Source organism: Nymphalis io, chromosome Z, assembly GCF_905147045.1.
Source record: "Nymphalis io chromosome Z, ilAglIoxx1.1, whole genome shotgun sequence".
Lineage (NCBI taxonomy): Eukaryota > Metazoa > Arthropoda > Insecta > Lepidoptera > Nymphalidae > Nymphalis > Nymphalis io.
Window position 1 is genome coordinate 15,396,209 of NC_065918.1, and position 18,590 is coordinate 15,414,798.

Consider the following 18,590-nt stretch of genomic DNA (forward strand, 5'->3'; position numbering starts at 1 on the left):
ATGGTTTAAATGAATCAAAAATAAAAAGTAATTGTAACTCTAACGTTTCGATTCCGATGAGAAAATAATGTTTAAATAGTTTTTATTTGAGTCTTTAAATTTTTGTAATACAAGCGTTTAGTTTTTTAAAGACATTTTTAAGGCTGTTAAAGAGTCAAATAAATGTTTTCAAAGAATGAAGTCACAATGAAACTCAACAAGGACAGACTAGCTATCTTATGTTATAATTAATATAATAATTAAGGTTCATTTGGAGTTATTTTGAAATTCAAATATATTGGAGCAAAACATCTATATATGGGCCGAGGTGGCCTAGTAGTTAGAACGGGTGAATCTTAACCGATCATCGTGGGTTCAAACCCGGGCAAGCACCACCGAATTTTCATTCATGTGTTAATTTGTGTTTTTGTGTTTATAATTCATCTCGTGCTTGACGGCGAAGGAAAACATCGTGAGGAGCTCCAAACCCTCTCCTCAAAAAAGGAGAGGAGGCCTTAGCCCAGCAGTGGGACATTCACAGGACACACACATCTAATATAATATTTAAAAGTAGATTCAAATCTATGTTATAATGTCGTAAGTTCTAATAACGACAATACAGTTTCGTCTAAATATTTTAAAGCCTTAATACATTAGCAATAAGGTTTGAATTTATGGTTGATGTAAATATCTTAAAGAGGGGGGATTTCGAACCGAATTCGGTGGAATGGGGAGGGTGAGGCTCAGACTCATCCCTTATTTCTACCCCTGCCAACAGATGGCACTGTATGGAGTTAGATCGCGCTGACGAGTTGTCCAGTGAAATGTACGTAAGCGTGGAAAAATTTTCATCGTCACGCACTATAGCCACCCTTGAGACCATGTTAGTTGATAAGTTTATTCTATTTATAGCTTAGACTTAAGATATCAACTACATGGAATCTTGGAAATTTTTGAAAGCGGGCTACATTATTGTGTATCACCCGTTAAAATGTTCTGAAATTCGCTAATGTGACTAAATATTGTATATTTTAGTTAACTCTCTGCAGAAGAGAGTTGATGCTCTTTGTATAATTTACTAATTATGATATATTTGTAAAAATACATAGAAATATAATTAACGTCCACAATTATGTAGTACCTAGATATTGTATTAAAAAATGTAACGAAAATGATCATTTATGACCATTTTCAATAAATATATTTGAGTTTAAGCTCTCTATTTTATTTATTCATAATAAGTGAGAGTAATGGCTTAATAGATCTAAGAATCAAATATAAAAAAAATATATTAAATAGAATAAGAATCTAACTACTTAACTGGTGGTAGGGCTTTGTGCAAGCTCGTCTGGGTAGGTACCACCCACTCATCAGATATTCTACCGCAAATCAACAGTACTTGGTATTGTGGTTTTCCGGTTTGAAAAGTGAGTGAGCCAGTGTAATTACAGGCACAAGGGCATAAAATCTTAAGTCCCAAGGTTGGTGGCGCATTGGCTATGTAAGCGATGGTTGACATTTCTTACAATGCCAATGTCTAAGGGCGTTGGTGATCACTTACCATCAGGTGGCCAATATGCTCGTCCGCCTTTTCTTTTAAAAAAATATATCTAACTTGATAACAATATTAAAACTATTTTTTTAAATACAAATTTTGAAATATAGAAAACAATAGAATGTAAGAAACATTAATTTCTATTGGGAATTAACTCTTACATTTATATAAAACTAAAATAGCATTTATACAATATTATACGCGTTGAATGTTTGACCTCCGATTATCGTGATTATAAAAGTAATATACTAGTTTTTATTATTTATTCATTATGACGAGATGAGATGATTGCGTATTGATATACGAATGGTATATCAATACGAAATCGCGATTTGCATTTAGGAAAATATATATCAGTTGCTATGTACTTTCCGCTTGTTTTTTAAGTTATAGGTAGACGGACTGTCAAATCACCACCGCAAGAAATTTAAGTGGGTGGTACCTGCCCAGATACCACCTAGTATCGTTTCTGTATATATGATTAATACAGATGACACAAGAATAATGACGGCATAGCCACCCTGAAATATTATTTAAAACACTTGACATAAGTACTTAACCTAAAGAGATTTGGTGGATTTTTATTACAATATATATTATAACTTATAATTATAAATTGCTCGAACATTTATCAAACAAAAATATCGAACTCACGGCTGTCCAAACCACCGCCAACTTTCGTGCTTTGTACTGTGAAATATACGATGAGAGTAATGCAGACGATAAGCACGACCAGGGCCGCAGCGCAGGACAGTCTTTCGGTCCTCGAACTGTTCTTCACCAAGTTCCAGATGTAGCTCGGTAGGGGTAATTCTGAAACATTATGTTAAAATTTAATAAAGTATTGTTGTGTCGTTTGTATATGCTTCTTTGCATGCAGTGCTTATACACATAGCGGTACCATTTTTTTTTATTACACTTTATATTTATTAGCGTTACTTTTTTTTTAAACGAACGAATTAAATATTAAATCATTCTAAGGTGAGACAGTACGTCATCACTATTGCTCTAATGCAATGACGCTATTTCGTTTTCCCACTTGAAGCTTTCCTCTAGTGGAAAACATATATTCTAGTGGTTATTTTCCGCAATTATGCGTGTTGCTGTAGTTGTCAGTATGTTCCTTGCAACCTTGGCTAAACTATCGACACAATTTTTGTTTTTCGGCCAAGACATTGTTGTGTTATGAGTCTATATACAGATATACCATTTCAGAGATACAGAATATGTTAAACTTATACAAGGTCTGCAAGCATGTGATAGGACTACATTTTGCTGGGGTGGAAACGGATCTTAGATTTAGGTATTTATATAATTATGTAGGTAATTATTTATTTATTTATTTAAGGAAAACAACAGTATGATACAAAATATGTTGACATTAAAAATACAATATACAGACAATAGAGCCAATTACTGTTTTCCATTATGAGTAGCTTTCCAATTATGTGATCGAGAAAGTATTTGTCAGAATATTGGGACATGTTTAAATATATATTATATTTATTTTTCCGTGCAGTGACGGAGAAAGAATACATTTCACTGCCCCTCTCTTTCCCATGGGTGTCGTAAGAGGCGACTAAGGGATATCTGAGCGACCATCTGCTCATCTGGTGGTAGGATGCTAACATCCGCCTGGCTTGTTACCACCGTACGCATGGTGAAAAACTCGTGAAGTGGCTTGCAGCCGCGTTTCGAGGTCAGCCAGCGTACAGCCAGAGCCCGAGCGAGTATTGCCGCGTGGGTGTTGGTCCAATTGGAGACGGCTGTTGAACCAATGCCGGGGGAAACTGTATTGACCTGCCGGTCAGGGAGACCCAAAGAAACGGCTGTTCCGCTGGCCGCCCGTGGCATAGTACAGGGGCCCGAGCGTGCCTAACCAGCTCGTGAGGCTGCCCCACCAGGCCACGCATAATCTCGGGGTGGACCGTCGTGCCGGTTGGTGACCGGTAGGTGGGGTCCCGGCGGCCACTTCCGGGGGGGGTTCGGGGGCCCTTCCGTCCGGCGGGTCAGTGTATTTTTCCTTTTGGCAACCACTTGGGGAAACACGCCTCCACACTTTGCCCATCCCTATCGTGGCAATACATCGCTCGCTTCACGTCTCTTTTCCACTTCATTTTTCCCAAATGGCGCAACAAAAAAGAAATAACGGTCGTACAGCGGTGCACACCCCCACCATACCCTCGCTGTTTGAGGTCGAGTTCTCTAACATCCGAGGACTCCACACTAACCTCAACGCTGTCCACCACCATCTCGAGACAGCACGGCCAGCAATGTTGTTTCTCACGGAGACACAAATACTCCGTCCTGCCGATACCAGCTACCTTAATTATCCCGGCTACACGCTTGAAGAATCCTTCAAAGCGAAAGCCGGAGTATGCTTGTTCGTCAGGACGGATGTTTGCTGTCACCGACTGCGCTGCTTGGAGGACCCCTCCTTCTCCATGTGGTGGTACGTGTGGACCTGGTTCGTCAGAGCCGAGTCTACGTGTGCCTCTACAGATCCCACAATGGTGACTTGGAGACAAGCCGATTATTTGACCATCTTAGTCGGGTGGCAGATGCTGCGCAAGAGCAATTTCCTAACGCGGAATTGGTGTTTTCTGGGGATTTTAATGCTCACCACGAATCCTGGTTGAAATCCCTCAAAACTGACCATGCTGGAAGGACTGCTCTTGCTTTTGCTCTCACACATGACTTGACCCAACTGGTTGATCAGCCCACCAGGATCCCAGACATTGATGGGCAAGCACCTTCTCTACTGGACCTTCTGCTGACTTCTCACCCGGTGGAATATCAGGTTGTGGTTCAGGCTCCTCTTGGATCTTCGGATCACAGCCTTATTTCTACCAGAGTGCCACAGGCCAAGCTGCCGCCACTAGCGGTATGCAAACGTCGCGTTTGGCACTATAAGTCGGCGGATTGGGACGGTATGCGCGATTACTATGCGTCGGTCCCTTGGAAGGAACGTTGCTACCACTGGTGCATAGCACATACCACAGGTGCATAGCTGAGCAGGCAGACCATCCTGGTGGGCTGATCAACCAGTTGGGTCAAGTCATGTGTGAGAGCAAAAGCATGAGCAGTCCTTCCAGCATGGTCAGTTTTGAGGGATTTCAACCAGGATTCGTGGTGAGCATTAAAATCCCCCAAAAACACCAATTCCGCGTTAGGAAATTGCTCTTGCGCAGCATCTGCCACCCGACTAAGATGGTCAAATAATCGGCTTGTCTCCAAGTCACCATTGTGGGATCTGTAGAGGCACACGTAGACTCGGCTCTGACGAACCAGGTCCACACGTACCACCAACATGGAGAAGGAGGGGTCCTCCAAGCAGCGCAGTCGGTGACAGCAAACATCCGTCCTGACGAACAAGCATACTCCGGCTTTCGCTTTGAAGGATTCTTCAAGCGTGTAGCCGGGATAATTAAGGTAGCTGGTATCGGCAGGACGGAGTATTTGTGTCTCCGTGAGAAACAACATTGCTGGCCGTGCTATCTCGAGATGGTGGTGGACAGCGTTGAGGTTAGTGAGGAGTCCTCGGATGTTAGAGAACTCGACCTCAAACAGCGAGGGTATGGTGGGGGTGTGCACCGCTGTACGACCGTTATTTCTGTTTTGTTGCGCCATTTGGGAAAAATGAAGTGGAAAAGAGACGTGAAGCGAGCGATGTATTGCCACGATAGGGATGGGCAAAGTGTGGAGGCGTGTTTCCCCAAGTGGTTGCCAAAAGGAAAAATACACTGACCCGCCGGACGGAAGGGCCCCCGAACCCCCCCGGAAGTGGCCGCCGGGACCCCACCTACCGGTCACCAACCGGCACGACGGTCCACCCCGAGATTATGCGTGGCCTGGTGGGGCAGCCTCACGAGCTGGTTAGACACGCTCGGGCCCCTGTACTATGCCACGGGCGGCCAGCGGAACAGCCGTTTCTTCGGGTCTCCCTGACCGGCAGGTCAATACAGTTTCCCCCGGCATTGGTTCAACAGCCGTCTCCAATTGGACCAACACCCATCGCGGCAATACTCGCTCGGGCTCTGGCTGTACGCTGGCTGACCTCGAAACGCGGCTGCAAGCCACTTCACGAGTTTTTCACCATGCGTACGGTGGTAACAAGCCAGGCGGATGTTAGCATCCTACCACCAGATGTTACACTGGATCACTCACCCTTAAAACCGGATCACAATGTATACCTAGTTTTAGAATACCTAGTATTGCTGTTTAGCTGTAAAATATTTGATGAGCGGATGGTACCTATTCAGACGGGCCTGCGCAATGCCCTACCACCAAGTAAAATCTGGGGATCGGAGGTTTTTATCGTAATCTCCAGTGTTGCTATAATAATTCGTTAATGTCTTGTGAGTGTTATGATAAAAAAAGGTAATTCATAATGAATTAATTGAGTATTGTGCTGTTTTCATTGTGAAAAATGAAAGTTTTTGTTTTCGCATATCTAATGTGTTGCTGCTCGTGTATTTGGTTTATCATGTATAATACGAATTTTGTATCGTTCCAAGATGTTCTCTATATGCTTCTCTATTTTTTATTCCTGTTGCCGTTAAAAAATTGTATAATTCTATCGACATAATTTTATGAAGTCGTTTAACTTCAATCCTAATCTTTGCCGAGGTGGCTTATATATTATTTTGCAAATTAGGTATTTTCGGTTAAAGTTTTATTTTGGCTTCATTTATTTTAGCAGCAGTCCATGCCGCGCAGTATTGAATGAGCCCAGCCCCTGGCTCTTGATCAGATTAGAACGAGATTGTCTTTTAGCGCCCTTTGTTCGACTCTTCCACTTATCGTAAATTGTACTTGGATTTTATGAAAAATAAGTAATGAATTCCAAATTTTCAAAAAATCTACTTATATTTCAAACACCAGGACTTGGTTCAAGGCTAGTCTAACCGCTTCAAACATTTAGATTTGGTTGTAAAAAGACTATGGAATTATCCAGAGGCAAATAAAGGGAAGAGATAAAGCAACTGTGTTTATCACGACTTAACTGCTGAACCGATATTGATGAAATTTAGTATGAATTAAGCTTGAACATCGAGGAAGGACATTGGCTACCTACCACCCACCCCTCTCCTTTAAATGCGGGTGAAGTCGCGGGCAGACACTAGTTTTTTATAATTGCTATTTGTTGCTTACATAGGTTTGCAAGTAAAGAAAATCTTCTAATGATATCGGTATGATGTTCATTTCTGCCTAATTCTGTAATCATAAAAAATCATATTATGTCTTCATACCAATTGTGATAAAAACCATAATGCTATCAAAAAGAAAATGTAATATATGTATAATATATGAATATATGTTTTATATCATCATACTTCTGCTGCTTTCTTGTAATAAATATTTTATTTTATAATTTATGTAATTGCACTTTAAACAAATAAATTACTCCATCACCATTGCAAGTAAATTCCGTAACAGCCTGTAAGTGTCCCACTGCTGGGCTAAAGGCCTCCTGTCACTTTTTTTGAAGAGAAGGTTTGGAGCTTAATCCGCTCTAGTGTGGGTTGGTGGAATACACATGTGGCAGAATTTCAGTGAAATTAGACACATGTAGGTTTTTTTCACGATGTTTTCCTTCACCGTAAAGCAGAAGAAGAAGTATAATCACAAATTAAGCACATGAAAATTCAGTGGTGCTTGCCCGGGTTTTTAACCACGATCATCGGTTAAGATTCACGTGTTGTTACCACTGGGCCATCTCGGCTTATTGCTTATTTGCATTGCAAGTAAATATCAACGAATGAAGTTTATTATACCGGTTTTTAAACTGGTTATAAATGATAATCATCTGAAATGTAATTATTTTTTACGAACGACGCTAGCCAATCAAGTCCAATTAGACAAAATACCCACTAAATGATAAAATTAGATGCAATGCCAGAGAACATTATTTGAAATAAAACAGGTTCACTTGAAAACCTGTTCACAAACTTATTACTTTAAACTGCCCTAAAACTAATCAATATATTCATATAGATATTTTCTTAAAATATCTTTCACTATATTTTTAGATTAAGAATTTATCGTTTGTTTTATTAACACTTATGTCATTTGCGAGGATCGGTAGGTGATCCTATCTCTTAAGTTTTTCACCTCTGTTGTGGTGGTGTCTACAACTTCTCCTTCATTGATAACAAAAATTAACGTGGTTTTTGCTCACCTTGGTAATTTGTTCACCCACTTTATAATTGGCACTTCCTAGTTCTGCAGGATGTCCCTATCCGACAGCGTTCAGGCTATTGCGAGGATGGTAGCTTCTAGCCGTAAATCCGACCATCGGGTTTTGTCTATGTTAGGGGTGTGGAATGTGATCTTTCGCGAGTGTCTTGTTTCTTCGTCTAGGGGTATGATGCCTTCAGTGGCTGTATAGGTTGCAATATGTGGTTATCCGTTTCCATTTTATGACTTTTGTGGTGTAGTAATTGTAGATAGTTGCTTCCGCTGCTACGAGTTTCAACTTTAGCAGCTCTTGGGTTGGCGATTGTAAGGCTTGAGTAAGTTGTTGCATTATAAGATCTTTGGAGTTTTTGTGGCTGTCAGTACTTGGTGAAAACGTTGGCTATGGAGTACGTAAGAGCAAGTTAAATTGCAATTTAAAACTTACAAAAATATCATAAAGTGCATCCTGTGGTCCAAATTGTTGATTTAGTTTTCCATTTTGGTTACATTCTTGACATACCAAGATAATTAGTTTTTGTATTACGTTCGTAGCCTGTAAATGTCTTACAAGAGGGTAACGACCTCCTCTGATGAAGATTTAAAGCTGATTTCACCATTGCTGGATGGATACATTGCTTATAAATTTCCATATGTGCATTAAATGCAATTATTTCAAAGCCAAAATCGTTGATAGTGAACACAATATCCGTAAATCAAAATTATCTTTGAAAATCTTTATCGAGCCCAATTAAGAAAACCAGGTTGTAGTGATATCAGAAAATAATCGACACAGCCACATTGAGCATAAGCAACAATAGGAATGTCAAAATTAAAAGTAACTGCTAACAGATGAAATTTGCTTATAAACAATATCAAATAATTGTTGTCATAAAAATATAAAAATTATATCGATGTATCGATTTTTAATTTATACGTAGATTATACGATTATACTCTTTAGTCTTTCGGCTGTTTTAACGAATTCATCAAACGCCTACGCTAAATAAACACAGTGTGAATGTAGTCTTATAACTGTATTTTGGGATCGATGTCTTTCCTTGTTAAATGTAATATTTTATTTTAAATTTTTTTAATAGATTAATGGTAGAACTTTGTGCGAGCTCGTCTGAGGGTAACACCCACACTTCAGATATTATACCGCAAAACAGCAGTACCTGGTATTGTTGTGTTCCGGTTTGAAGGGTGAGTGAACCAGTGTAATTAAAGACACAAGGGAGATAACATCTTAGTTCCCAAAGTTGGTGGCGCATTGGTAATGTAAGCGATAGTTAACATTTCTTACAATACCAATGTAAATGGGCGTTGATGACCACTTACCATTAGGTGGCCCACATGCTCGAATACTTTTTTTTTTCGAATAATATATAAAAAACAATTGAAAGTCATGCACATGTAAAATGTTATTTAAAATCTGCCAACATTAGGCAACTGGTTATTTGAGGGTTTTCAAAAAATATTCAATAAATATACTATTTTATATGAATTATTACTTGTTAAAGTATTGGATGTTTAATTATATATGAAATTCATTATTTTAGGTAACCAAATTAATGCATAAGATAATTTCCATCTATAATAATTTCCGCGTTGGGCCTAGAAGGGGCATTCCCTTTTTTATATATAAAATATAGATAGAACAGATATGAGAATGTGTTTGTGTTAATTCCGTAGGTATATTTATATACATCGTATCATTAATCGGTAAGCTTTATAACGATTATCGGATTTGGACAATGCAATGTATAAATCGGTTTTAACATGAATCAATAAACATAAAACATTATTTATTTCGAAATGATATATTTTTTCTTTAATATTCAGTACTTATTAAATACCATCTAATCCGCCCTCTACTGGCAGTCAAATGAAATCTAATAATATAATTATCGAGAAGTGATTAGAAGAGTTACATATATAAATTGTTGTTTTCTTTTTTATTCTAAAACTCTAAACTAAACCTATTAAAAAGTTGGGATAAAGATATTCTTAATTATAAATAGCGGCCCTTGTATACGCGATTTGTATAAACCCAAAATAAGATTTCTCAAGAATTCGAAATTTTGAAGATTATAAAATAGAATATAGGTACTTAGAGGTCAAATTATGATCTCTGAGATCTAGGAGTTAATTGTTAATATTAAGTAGATAGGATACCTCTATAAAGAAACGCAATTATTCAAAAGAAAAATCTAATCTAATATAGCCCAGCGGCGCTCTGTCGCCCAGAGACTAATTATTAATATTACTAATTATTAAAAATCGTAGAAACCAGCGAAGTTTAATATATATAAAAAAATATGTATTTTTTCTTTACGATTATGAGTATTACATGCAAAAACAGCCAAGTTATAATAAGATAAGTTTTTGCAATTTTATCTTTCGTATTATTGGCACGTATGTATGTGTAAGCGTACTAAGAATTTTTTAAATTAATAATAAATAACGCCTTGTCATTCGCAGATAATACTTTTAATCAGATACAAATAATAAAATACCAATAAAAAGTTTAAGTGTGTATTTTGTCGACCTCATTACTGAACGTTGACATATCAGACATAGTTACTTATCAGAAAACAATTTCGTTTGAAATTTAAAATTAGATTTGAAATTACAGCAGAATTAATTATTGCTTTTTAAGTCATCATTGCAGCCAGCTACAGAACCATTCATTCATGAGTTATTATTTTTAAATAATATAATAATTGTATTCATTCTTATATAAAAGTTAATTGCTTTTTTTATGCATATCTTTTTTATATAAATATTTATTTGTAAACTAATAGTAAAAAAACAAAAACGTTAATATTTATTTGTATTCGAAAAAGACAAAATGAGTCACTCAGGCGCCGACAATTCGAGGTATATTTTTACCTCATAAATACATGTTAACAAATTCGGTATACAACTAAGTCCGTTCGCAAAAACAAAACTACATAATTATAGATATTTTTTTCCTTAAAATGAATTTAATTTTTCATAATGTAAGACAAACATAAATGAAGTCAGGAATCTGTTTTGTAATTTTTCCTTTCACATTTCACATAAAAAAATATTCTGCGCAAAGGAATCTCCTCCGAAAGAGAAGTATTGAAACTACCGCGCTGTTAGAGTTGGTGTACTGTGCACTGGAAGCGGACAGGAAAATGGTCCACTTGATGGTAAGTGGTCGCTACCACCCATAGACTTTGCCGCTGTAATAAATATTCCTTCCATTCCTTTCATTCCTTACATCGCTGCACCACCAACCTTGGGAACTAAGTATGTCCCTACGGCCTCTAGTTACCCCTGCATATAGTTAGTGTAAGTATTGCATCATGATGTTTTCCTTTTGCCATCTTAAGCGCTTGAAAACTCAGCAGGTATTACACAGATTTTCTTGTCTTTTAAGACCTATATTCTCTATCCACTAATCCTGTCTGTTCTATTCACAATTTGCAAGCAAGTTCCACTTAAAGTGCTGACAACGGCAACAGGGCTGACGAAGTGAAATGTTTAATAAACTTATCACCAGCACATTATTTGTATTTAATTAATATTCATTTAGAAATAAATACTATTTAAGTCGATTCTTCTTTTTTTTTTCTTTCTCTTCCTCTTCTTCTTAAGTAAAATTTTAAATATAAAATGTAGTTCTGAAAATAAATCTTTTAAGTATAAAATATAGTTAAGAGATCGATCTTTTTTAATGTTTTGTTATGTCACACCGGCTGTACAGGGTAAACGACGTACCACGGTAGCATGCGAAAGCGATCCCGTGGCACTCCTCTTTAAGACGGAAAGGATACCGCTAGTTTTTTAGTGGGTATTCCGATATTCGGGGCGCACTCGGCGCCTTGGACACTGGCGAGCCTCACATACTCCCCCACTGTTCCCGTGGGTGAACGCGTAAGGCGTTTTTACGCGTTCACCCACGAACTTGGTTAAGGTTACCTACTTTAAATTTTATTAAACCCTTAGAACGAGTGTATCGAGTGCAGCTATTTTAATCGATGGTAGTTATTACGATAAGCAGTGATAGTACCACGATAAATTAAAAAAAGATTAAAAGGGATTTGCTGGTGATAGTGACGACCGCTGACAAAAAGGAGGAGCCAGTCGGCGAAGGAGGGGTCAACTGATCAGAACTCCAGCCCAATGGTTAATCTGACGAAAATAGCATTTTGAGAAGTAATTAAAACATATATAGAAGTTACAGGAATTGTAATTATATCACATTTTGCTTATAAGCAATGTTTGTTTTTAGTTTAAATTTATAGTACATTTTTATCCTTGGTCTTAAGCTACAGAATTGTAATCGATAGGAGAGTAGCCCAATGGTCTAAACCCAACTTACGGCTTTCTTATAGTTTTTTTTTTTCGCCAAGCCGCTTGAATACCCTTGAAGTTGACTATCAATTCGTTCGATTGTAATTGTCATTACCATAACACCACCATAGTTTATTTAATATGTCGATTGTGCTGTAAACTATTTCTAAAGTAAAATTTTAAATAGAAAATATAGTTCTGATAGAACGAATCGATCTTTTGTTTTAAATTTATTTTTTGTTACGCTATATAAGAGGTGTAAAGACAAGACATGGGTTTATTTATTTAAAAGGCCGCCGATAAAGCACACATCGTTTTTATAGCTTACCACTGTCATAGTTACTTCCGGTTTTAATTTTAGGTATTTTTTATATATGGCTGATTAAGATAAAAAAAAATACTCAGGGAAATGCAATTGTAACGATGACACTGCGAAAGTAAAATTTGTGTTGCTCTTGTCAACGCCCACCTCCAATCAATTGATATTTATTTATATAGTTTAAAAATATGTAAGCTTTTATAAGCTTACATTCATGATTAATATTGTTTTCCTATATAAATAGGAAAACAAAATAAACAGTTGCGTTTATGTGTTTGTTTGTTTGTGTGTATGAGACAGTATTTTTTTATTCGAGAATTGATTATAATTTTACAATAGTACCAATATTTTCTGTTTCTTCATCCGAGTTGGCAGCCATATCAGACATTTATTTTTACATACTTTCTCAAGTTAAAGTGTTCGCATAAGAATTATAATTGAATTGTTGTCGACCCATTATGCTCTACAAATTAAGTATAAATCGGCTGTCAGGAAATATATCGGCTTATTAATAACAAATTACTTTAAGAATTGCTCTCTGAAATCTTTCAAGACGAATCATAATGTTTTTTTTTGGAACCAGTCAGACTATAATACAATATGGCAAGATGGGCTGGACTAAGGTATAGTAAACTGTTTTTAAGCCGTTGAAGTCAGTCACATGACTTGGATTTTTTATACATATTTTAATTTACTAATTCGTGAGACTACTGATTCAATTTGGTTTTCCCACTACAATATGCTATCTGTAAAACCTAAGTATATGAAATAATAAATATATAATGGAAATTATTTCTAAATAAAAGCAATTTGCATTTACAAATAACTTTTCAAATTTGAATATAATTGTGCATGCATTTTAAAAGAATCTTGGCCTGAGCAAAACTTATATATTTTTTATTCGAAACATTTAGCGTGAGTTCGTTGACCTTCAATAACCAAGGTTAGAGCTAATTCTGAGAACGCACGGACTTGATTCCAAGTTTTGCCATAAATTAAAAGAGCTGTATCGTCACTACACCAAAATATACCAAATTATGTTCTTTACTCTTAGGCCAATCGTTCGATACAATTGTGTACGTAAGATAAATTTTGAAAGTCTCATATGTACTCCTTATGCCAATTCTTACTAGCTTGTTGAATAGGATGTATAAAAACCATGTCGAAGACAATATTAACTACCAATGTTCTGAACTCAATTGGTTTTAATATAAGATGAAATTTTCATTTAAATAGCTAATGAGCTGATATTTTATTATTATTTATAGGATTCTAATCTTCTCAAATATCTTAGATAATACAGAAAGAACTGATATTAGTTATTAATTTACAATATCATTCCGTCATCTGGCACTGTTCCGATTCCTTACAAATATTTATCTCGTAATAAAGGTTGTCTTTAGAAAATTCTTGAAGCAATAGGAAGCATTACAAAACCCAGCCATTCCTAACTCAGCTATTCTGTGCAATGAAGACTATCGACCAGTGTTCTTCTATTACTTGTGATCTTACTAACTAAAGATATGAACTTGATAAAACATATTGGCGCATACTATGATTTTATTTTCGTAAATTAAAAAATTTGACCTCCAAGCGTTGGATAACGATAAAATATTGTATCAAATAAGGCATTGTTACTCGAACAGATTCCTGCACGTCACACGAGGAAAATGTGTCGGTTCGTAGCGAAGAATATAATTAACATGGAGATAACATGTTAACATAATATTTACACTTCAATATTTATAATTTATACGATATATTATGTAAGAGGATCTTCATCATAATGGTTCTTAAATATATAAGATTTACCAGCGGGTTGGTGGAATACACATGTGGCAGAATTTCAGTGAAATTAGACACATGCAGCTTTCCTCTCGATGTTTTCCTTCACCGTATAGCACGAGATGAATTATAATCACAAATTAAGCACATGAAAATTCAGTGGTGCTTGCCCGGGATTGAACCCACGATCATCGGTTAAGATTCACGCTTTCTTACCACTGGGCCATCTCGGCTTATTATAGCGCACGGTACTTATTTAAGATTTGGAGTCATTTAATTTTAGCCGATACTTTTTAGTTTGAACATACTCGAAATTCACCGCAGGAAATGATCGTGAAATTTCAGAAAGTGATATACGAAATTGACCGTAATAATCATAATATTTCAACAATAGACAGATCAAGATAGTACATCACCACAAGTCGCTTGTCAACATTTCACAGGTGAGTATTGAGTTGAGTACGTACATATTATTAGCACTGCTTGTCTAAATCGTAGCTGAAATTCTCATAATCCAAGGTGATGTCTTATTATTTACATACATAGTAATGTAATGTATGTCTATATTATATATCTTAATCAAGAATAATTATCAAAACCCAAATACAGTTCCCGCATCGTCCGTATCATCCATAATACGATTTTATAAAGCTAACAAGTTTGTTTTTTTTTCCTTTGAAACGTTTTACTATAATTTTTTTACCAGCTTTGCGTTTGTTTATACTATATCACATCACGTTACGAATCACGAGTGCAGAGCAGTGACGTTTTCAACGCGGGTGAAAACTCGTGAAACAACTAGTATGTTGTATGAATAACATATTTTTTCTTAAAAAATTGTAAATTATTCGAGACTTGATGGAATCGTCATTATATTCACGTTCTTATATTTTATGTTTTGGATTTCCGCAATTAATGTTTTATGACCGTTATGTTATTTCATATATATAATATGACCTTTAATTCCGTAACAGTCTGTGAATGTCCCACTGCTGGGCTAAAAGCCTCCTCTCTCTTTTTCAGGTGAAGGTTTGCAGCTTATTCCACCACGCTACTCCAGTGCGGGTTGCTGGAATACACATGTGGCAGAATTTCAGTGAAATTAGACATATGTGGGTTTCGTCGCGATGTTTCCCTTCACCGTAAAGAACGAGATCAATTATAATCACAAATTAAGCACATGAAAATTCAGTGGTGCTTGCCTGGGTTTGAACCCACGATCATCGGTTAAGATTCACGCGTTTTACCACTAGGCCATCTCGGCTTCTTACTTTTAATTACCTTGTTCGAATCCCTGACTTTTAATAAACAAAAGTTATTGGGCTGTTCTGTTACTAGATTGTTAGTCGAGCCCGTTGAAAGGTTTGCGGTGCCACTCTTCAGTGATCGGGAAACACTTTAAGATGTTCAGTCAGTGCCTGCTGTTATTTGATAATGTCTTATAAATTAGCAATAATTAGTATTATTTATTGCCGCACATACCAAGGTCACAAATGTGCACTATAAGATGCAGTGGCGGATTTACAAATTTTCAAGGTATAAGTTGTAAGGTTTTACCACCTTGCCCCACAACTGTAGTTGTAATCAGCAGTAAACTAAAAAAAAAACAAGAACCCAAAAAAACGCAATATATACGACAAATATTATTAAAGATATAAATAAAAAGACACTAACAGACAACTCTTTTTGATTTCTTTGATGATTGATTGATGCCAAATTTGCCGCCCCATAAAATCTGCCGCCCTAGGCCTATTCAGCCTGATGGTAAATCCACCACTGATAAGATGTACTTTGAAGTTGGTAAATCTCTCTTAAAATTTTTAAATTGGTCGTTGCGTCCGAAATCGGTCAGGACATAACGCATAGTATTGTGAGTTAACACTAGTTCATTGGTTTGGCATAGTTGCTGAACTACATGCACAAGGGACATACAGCTAAATGAATGTTCATATATAAAAAAACGCATTAAGAAAATCTATCGAAAACACGAAAGTCGAAAACAGGTTGTCTTATTATTTGTATAAAATATATTTATATTGGTCATTTATTTGGATGTACTATATATAATGTATGTTGGTAGACGAAAATTGTATACGAACAAAAAATGACTATGTTCTCGTTGCCTACTTCCGTAGGAATATTTTCATTCAAAATAAACATTTACTACAACAAACGTGAAAAAAGATATTCTTATTGTCTATTGGTATTTTTCCATATGCCATCATATTCGTTATGAACGCGTTAAAATATAAGACTATAAAATTTAGACTAGTCTATATCATGAGAAATAAATAAGTGAATAATAGTAAATAGTTTAATTAATACGAGATAATAATCTTTAAAAAAAATCTCGTCTTTTCCTCCCGGTAACCGCTCTACCGACATATTTTTTTACCTAAATTATAACAATGGCTCGTGAAATTGTATATTAGTATATAGGTAACATAAATAAAAATTATATTGTGTATAAAAATCTAATTTTATTAACGTTAACCTTGTATTGACTACAATTATTACATATAAAACTATTATATATATATAGAAACAATAATATGCTGAATACATACTCATGTTTACTTTGGAAAGCGTAATGGACAGACAGATTACGTTCATTGAAAATATATAATATATACCATAATCATAAAGATTTGTCATTTAGCTTCGGTAATGAGATTTAATATTAATAATATAAGTTAAAAGTAACATAAGGGTTTATAAATACTAAATGGTCCGTCGCTTCACGAACCTACAATGTTTGTGAAGATCACTTATAGACTATTATACTATTTAAATTTAAATATAAAATCCAAAACATTTTTTTATTTAATCTCCGCGTATAACATTATTGATAAGAAAACTTCATAGTCATTATGTCTTTAATATTTAAAATTTTGTCGAGACCACGATTCAGTCTTACAATGACGTATTAGTTATATATTATACAAGGAATTATTTTTAATATATTTACTTATAACTAATTGGAATCATACAACTGATTCTGTAATATTAATATCTTTATGATGCTTGTAATAAACAATAAAAAAATCTATATGTTTCGAGATAAAGTCGTGATAAAGCCTTTCATCATTTATGTCTCATGACTAACACAAACATACAAATGATAAAAATACACCATTCTTATTGGTCCAATTCGAACTTCGAACCGAATTCCTGCACACACACATTTCGGTCTCTACGACACTAAACGTAGACTTTTCAATAATATTAATCATCAAACGTCTTTGTTAAATATTACTCATGAAGAGCTATCTATTTTAAAACTCAAAGGTATATATTGCGTGCGAGTAAAGTTGTCACCTTGGGAGACAGCCACTTGTATTCTCCGGAACCCAATGAGGAAAATGGTGCATCTTGTTCATTATTTTTGGTCCAGGGCTGACAGTTTGTGGGTTAACTTGACACTGTCCGTAAACTGTGTAATTAGGCTGGAGGACACCTATTCTAACCAACGTTTCAAGCAAGATATTCGTATGGTTAAATTGGGCAAGATCGGGTACGTCATCCACATAATTCCCTACGAACATAATTGATATGCTTATTCTATTAAACGAAGTGACCATTGCTCCAAAAACATTCGCACCTCTGCCTTCGAAGACGTATCCGTTGCCAGTGACGAGGAAGTTTGGCCCGATATCATAATAGCCTCGCCTTAAATGATCCTGCTGAATCACTAGCATTTGTTCAATGCATCGATACCTTTGGTTACAGTAATTGGCAGCTGAATGTCCTATGATGACAGTTGAAAGTGGTAACTGGAGAAAATCGGCGCCGTACGCCGGCATCGCCTGCCAATCGTCACGACGAAGATACCAAGACTCGTTCAAACCTTTATTAACAAAAACGCATATGAACTTCATAACATGAAATAAAGCAAAAAGATTTGAAGTCTTAAATGGTTTAGAAGAAACGAAAATGCTTATCGAATCAGTCATATAAAATGCTTGGAAATTGAAAATTGTTATTTCAGAAAATAATGGAACCAAATTAAAGCTAAGTGATATTTATAATTTTGAAAATACTTAAAGACAAATAAAATCAATTACCTATGTCTAGCCGTGTCTGCTGGCTAGGCAGGGCAACGTAAACGAGATATACGATTAAGGCAGTAGCTACAATCAATGCCCAACATACGAAGACAGCCACGCTGCATCTCAACCTGCGGGCTTGTTTCGATGACACCAATTCGAGGCCCAGAAAATGGCCTGAAACAATAGGAAAAAACCATTATTGGTGAAGAATATAAATGTAAAATTTTCTTGTAATCTCTCTTAACTTTAATGTTGATTTGCGATTGATGAATTGTGATTGGATTGGTCTGTGTGATAACAGTTTCCGTGAATTTAGCGAACCTTAAGTATTTATAAGTTGTAGCAAAATTGTGGAAAAGTTAAAGCTTGCAAATGGTGAATATTTAATATAGATTTCT

The 18,590-nt window shown here is 35.9% G+C and overlaps 1 protein-coding gene across 2 annotated transcripts in view; it reads right to left on the reverse strand.

Annotated features, from left to right (window-relative positions):
• LOC126780518 (peptidoglycan-recognition protein 2-like) overlaps nucleotides 1-18,590 on the reverse strand; it is a 32,715-nt gene that overhangs the window by 8,230 nt on the left and 5,895 nt on the right. The window contains exons 2-3 of one of the 2 annotated variants that reach the window (XM_050505082.1): nucleotides 18,208-18,366; nucleotides 16,666-17,990 (exon numbers count right to left, since the gene is read on the reverse strand). In XM_050505082.1, the coding sequence (XP_050361039.1) occupies nucleotides 17,458-17,990; nucleotides 18,208-18,366 (692 nt within the window). In that variant the 3' untranslated portion in view covers nucleotides 16,666-17,457. Of the gene's footprint in view, nucleotides 1-2,188; nucleotides 2,348-16,665; nucleotides 17,991-18,207; nucleotides 18,367-18,590 lie in introns of those variants that run through there. The other variant, XM_050505080.1, reaches the window with a different exon arrangement.